The 5,972-nt window shown below is 37.3% G+C and overlaps 1 protein-coding gene across 1 annotated transcript in view; it reads right to left on the bottom strand.

The window, feature by feature from the left end:
• LOC110308156 (prolactin-3C1) overlaps positions 1–1,990 on the bottom strand; it is a 7,638-nt gene extending 5,648 nt beyond the window's left edge. Inside the window, exon 1 of the mRNA XM_021180536.1 lies at positions 1,919–1,990. Coding sequence (XP_021036195.1) covers positions 1,919–1,949 — 31 coding nt within the window. The 5' untranslated portion in view covers positions 1,950–1,990. The remainder of the gene's footprint in view (positions 1–1,918) is intronic.
• Between the last annotated feature and the right edge of the window lie 3,982 nt (positions 1,991–5,972).

The raw sequence follows: 5,972 nt of genomic DNA, 5'->3' as shown, positions 1-5,972 counted from the left end.
TCTCTCTCTCTCTCTCTCTCTCTCTCTCTCTCTCTCTCTCTCTCTCTCTCTCTCTTCTTCGTCCTCCTCCTCCTCCTTTTCCTCTTTCTCTCCTCTTGGCCATGGCCAGTCTGTCTCTCTTTCTACCTTTTCTCCTTTCTCCCTGCCTTTCTAAAATAAAGATCTAAAACCATAGACTGTCTCTGTGTATCAAGGTCTGCTGTGCTTGGAGGATGGGATAGGCTTTCTCCTAATGATCCTTTTCTCTCCACCCCTCACCAGTGCTTAAGAGCACTTAATACTCTTTTCTTTTAAAATTAGGTATTTTCTTCATTTACATTTCCAATGCTATCCCAAAAGTCCCCCATAACCCCCCCCCCAACTCAACTCCCCTACCCACCCACTCCCACTTCTTGGTCCTGGCATTCCCCTGCATTAAGTCATATAAAGTTTGCAAGACCAATGGGACTCTCTTTCTAATGATGGCCGACTAGGCCATCTTCTGAAGAAAGAAATTAAAGATGATCTCAGAAAATGATCTGTTTCTAATCTCCCGACGGAAGGCCTTCCTGTGCTCCAGTCAAGGCCTGGACTAAGGACTCTTGACTGCTTGGGAACCTCTCCCCTCAGCCCTCTCTCCTGTAACCCTGTGGCTACAAGGTGTTGCCCCAGGGCACCCTGTCAGGGGCTATCCCTTGTCCACCCTTTGCCCAGTGGGGTCAGTATCTTAGATGCCCATTCAGGGCCAAGTAGAAAGCATCTGGCACCCTCCCACATTTGCCTGCCCAGTGCAAAGGACAAACTCTGGCCAGACATGGGCTATCCTTACCCCCCACCCCCCGCTCTTTCCCCTACACCCCATTAGTTCCCACAAAGAGCTTCTTAAATTTGGAAACATCTGGAGCTGAGATTAATCCCAAGCTAGAGTCCTTATGTCATCACTTTGCACATTTTAGTGTCTTGTGAATATATGCTTGTTTTTCATTTCATAAAATTGATGTTTGTAACTAATTGGTTTTTCTTTTAAGTATCACCCAGCACATAGGTGTTGTTGTTGTTGTTGCTCTTCTTCTTCTTCTTCTTCTTCTTCTTCTTCTTCTTCTTCTTCTTCTTCTTCTTCTTCTTCTTCTTCTTCTTCATGACAAGCATGATTTTCCTTTTGCCATTTTATTTGACATACACCAAAATTGTAAAGAATCAAGGCTACTATAATTTTCTATATCAGACTTTGGAATTGAACATTTACTCAGGTTAAGTGAGCAGATACATGTTCACCCCCTGGAAACCCAAATAAGTATAGCTTCATCTTATTTTTTTTTCTTTTCTTTTTTCCTATGTAAGTGAGAAAAACTTTTCAGAAAAGGCAAAGACTTGATCTCCTTAAATATTGAAACTGCACTGCTCTACAAGCAGACAGCAACAAAAGCCACAGGCAGGATGAGAACTGTACAGTTTTTTATTAGATTTAATATTCTAGATTGAGAGCAATTGGACCATTTGACCTTATGTTTTCTAAAAAGTTCAAGTTATCAATTTGAAGAAAGCATTCCTTTTTATTGGCCTATTTATTTTTCTGGAAGTTGATCTGAGCATTGAAATATTGTTCAGAGAAAGTACCTGTTAGACACCCACAATGTTTTCCCCATTTATCTTCAAGTAAAACAAAAAACAATGAAAAATTACTCTATGGATTGTCATTTATCAACAGAGATGAAGGTTTCCTTTGGAGAACCACTTATCTCAAGGTGTGCTTATCAGTTCCATACTATAAAATTCTTAACTTCCTCACTTTGAGTCTAGGAAACACATGAACATATTATCAGTCCTCTGCTGATGACAGCACTAATAAGACCAAAGAATATATACTACATAAACCCATCATGACAAAGTAATGCACAGATAATGCTTACTTAGAGGAACACAGATAAAGTTCACTTACAGGTGCGGGCTTGAGTCAATGATAGCTGCATCTCTGAGATGTTCCACAACAGTGTGGCCTCCAGCTCAGGAAAGGTGCCTAGCCTGAGTGCTGCCTTCAGTTAGGGTTGCACCTCCTATATATACTAACAGACTGGACCCAAAGTCAAGCAGATCTTGGTGGGGGGTTATAGGAGAGCAAGAGAAGCAATGTCTGCAGCACACAGAGTCTCTTCCTTCAGGGAATATTAACTCTTTGCTTGTACTATAGTACTACTACTATGTGGTTTCTCTCTCTCTCTCTCTCTTTTTTTTGTCATGCTGTCTTTAGGGTTCAAGTAATTTTGCAAATCAAAGAATTCCCTGTTCCATGATGACTCATAGCCATTTCTGTAGGAGTACTGTGTTTATTCCCTAATGTTTTCCTAGTACAGGTTCTTGTGTTCTTTGTGCCACCTTTCAGTTGTTAACAAACACACTGCCTTTTTTCTGAATTTTAAGCATCACATCACAGCAGGAGTCAATTATTCTCACAAATGTAACAATATGTGAATCTCTGGCAGCAACCAGAAAACACTTTAAAGATTCTTCTCAACAACGTTGGTCATAGTTTCAATAATCTATGTGTCTAAACACAGATATTTAAAAGGTATTATTTCAGACATATAACATCCGTTTAACAAATGAAATGATCACCTCTTACTCATGAAACATGATTTTGCAATGTGTTACAGCATGTGGAATTTTTGCTTCAGGGTTGCCTTTTAATAAAATTGGAGCACTCTCTATTACAACTATGTTTGGATTTATATACCTTGAAAGACTCTTTATGATTTTACTGTGAATAATGTAGTTGTTGATCACTGAGACACAAGCAGATCTAGTGTGTTTCAGGATTATAGTGCCACATGGGGGAAGTTTTTATATCACTAACGGAAACCTGAAGTTTTCATTTTGAACCCAATATGCAGCCTCTTCAGTATTAAGGCCTAAATTATAAAGTTCTGATGTGCATGCAACCCATAGCATAAGCATTTACAAATATAATCTGCCTCTCTTTCCCCAAACCCATGGTGGTGGGGGGGAACTGACTCAAGGTACTATCATTTTTGTTCAGTAAACTTCTAAAGAACTCATGTCTTTTTTAATGAGTGCTGAGTACCTTCACACACATATATCACGTAACTACTGCCTTGATTCTTTCAGATTATTTTTCAAATCAAAACATCATGAAGAGAGATTAAATTTATATCATGTAATATAGATGAATACAGCTTCAAGAGAAAGCAATTATAATAGAGACTGAGAACCTAGAGACTATAAACACAAAGCTAACATGGCGAAAATAAAATGAAAAGGCCTCATAACTTCTCAGGTTCTAAGAGAAGAAGTCAATAACTGAAGCATGGATTTAAGGTTCTACTCTATTTAATTGCCTATAATCTACCATCATTCTGCCAGACCTAGTGACCTTATCTTAGCACCTTGCATGGTACTGTCCCTCTGACTGGATGTGATCATTTGAAGTGACCATTAAGTGGTCAAGTAGGAACACATCTTCTGTTCTACTATTTGCACTCCCTCTTACTCTTACAGTTGTCTTATGCCCTCGGATGTGTACATGTTCAATGGTTCTGGTGATTATAGGTTGCTTATTTTCCAATTTGGTTTGTTCAACGGACCCCTATAAGAGAGAGCAATTCTTATTTCATCATCTGCCATTTAACATATAACATAAAATTGTCTTACTATCCACGTTGAAATAAATGTCCTCATTGTCATATACACATAACTAAAGATAACTTTTTACTTTTTTTAATTGGATATTTATTTTACTCTTATATCAAGGGAAAATCATCACAGTTACTTATGAAGGTATGTCTACCCTTAGTAACTGCTGAACTTTTTAAAAGAACCATTAAGCACCCAACAACCCTGTAATCTACTTTTTGTTTTCTCATCCCATCTTAATTGCTTTAATATTTAGATCACCAAAATATCTCCTACTGTAATCATTTTCATATGGTTGAGTTCTTATGGAAGAAGATATATTATAAAGAGTCAGTGTGTTCCATGCATTTACCTTACAGACTGTCTACCTTTTATTATTATATTACTTAGTTTTACTCTATAAGTTCCACAGTACTAGAAATCTTTAACTCAATCCAAAAAATAATGAGTTTATATTTTTCTTGCTATAAGAAGAAGAGCTCTACACATCCAAGATGTGTGGGTTTCCAACATATCACAAAAATGCATCTAGAGTAGGGAGCAGGACCAGCCTGAGGCCAGCAGAGCCTAACTCCCAGGAAGGTCTGGTCATTCTGACTCAGAGTCAGACTTAGAAATGATCATGACTGTCTCTCACAAACCCTAGTAAATTATAAGATTGCCCCAGGTGTGGGTGTAAGAAGAAAATTACACTTTTTTTCTCATCCCCAATTCAGCCATATTAAAAACTCATGTCCATTTTCCTTTAGCATAACTTTCTTCTCTGGTTTGTATGTAAGACATACAAATTCATATTATGGTCAATCCCATGTAGAATTACTTCTAAAGTTTTAATGAGGAAAATCTATGGACAATTTTCTCTGTGGTCAGATATTCTGATAGATTTTTCTGTTGTTCTTATATGAGGATGAGGTATATTAGATAAATAGACAAACATGAGATATAGTTATTTGATTTGACATAGTTCATTCTCTCTCTCTCTCTCTCTCTCTCTCTCTCTCTCTCTCTCTCTCTCTCTCTCTCTTTCTGTGTGTGTGTGTGTGTGTGTGTGTGTGTGTGTGTGTGTGTGTAGATATAGCTGCAGAAGAACATCTTTGGTTTTACTCTTAGAAATCCTATAGACTTTATTTAATATTGTCCCCCTGACATGAATCTCACCAGTTAAGGTAAACAGGCTGGCCATTAAGCCAAGGACTATTGTGTCTCTCTCCTCAGTGCTAAGATTCACATATATGACAAAATGCTAGGCATCATGTTTACAAGCAAACATTTTATTGGTAGAGCCTTCTGGTCTCATTTGTAATGAATGCTGTGATTGTTGAATGTTATGATTTGTAGAATTATAGAACACTCTCTTGAACTAACCTTGATTTGTTTTCTGCTTTCTGTAACATTAAATGTAAACGATGTACATTTAATAATGGGTTGAGTCATTTGCTCAATAAATGTTTTGTTCAGGTTTGTATAACAGAGAATGTGTTTATTTGGATTCTCATCAGCTTTGTATGGCACTCCTGTGTTTAGATAGATATCCCCCACCCATTGTGGTGTTAAAACAATATGGACTCACCTTATGATGAGTCTTATGAATAGAGAATTGTGAAGTGAAATATCTTTGTTTAGTACCTTCAGGTGTGATTAAAACATTCCATCTTGGATATTTGGCCATGAAGATGAAGGATATAAAAGGGAGATGAAACATTAGGGTGCTCTAAGGGGGTGTTTAAAATAATCCATTCTTCTGGAAAGCTTACTCAACTTCAGCACCTTCAAGAAGTTCATAAAATTTGTGTGTGTGTGTATACACATATATATACATACATATGTGGCCTATAAGATATGTATTCATTATATTGAATTATGAGATTAAATTCAAAATATATCTATGTATGATCACATACACATATGTACGCATATATATGTATACATAAGCTACACAGACTGATAAGACATACTTTCAGACAGGTGAGTACTCCTAGACACACTATGAGGCAGATGAGCTGCCTAAAAGACCATCAAACCAGATTTCTATCTGGGGAGGAAGAGACTCAACTGAAAAAGCTAGAAAAGACTCAAAACCATCAGAGGTGAATGGAAAATAGACTATCCAATTTTATTTATTTATTTATTTACTTTTATTACATCTTTTCCTCAATTACATTTCCAATGCTATCCCAAAAGTCCCCCATACCCTCCCCCCTACTTCCCTACCCACCCATTCTCATTTTTTTGGCCCTTTAAGTGCCAATTGTACAATGCTACAGGATTGCTGACCATTCATTCACCTATTACGGGTTGAGCTTCTAAATGATACAGCTATCATTCAGTATTTTTTTCCTACATGT

The sequence above is a fragment of the Mus caroli genome, chromosome 13 (assembly GCF_900094665.2).
Source record: "Mus caroli chromosome 13, CAROLI_EIJ_v1.1, whole genome shotgun sequence".
In the NCBI taxonomy this organism is placed as follows: Eukaryota; Metazoa; Chordata; class Mammalia; order Rodentia; family Muridae; genus Mus; species Mus caroli.
Note: the sequence above shows the minus strand (reverse complement) of the source record. Positions and strands in the feature narration are given on the sequence as shown.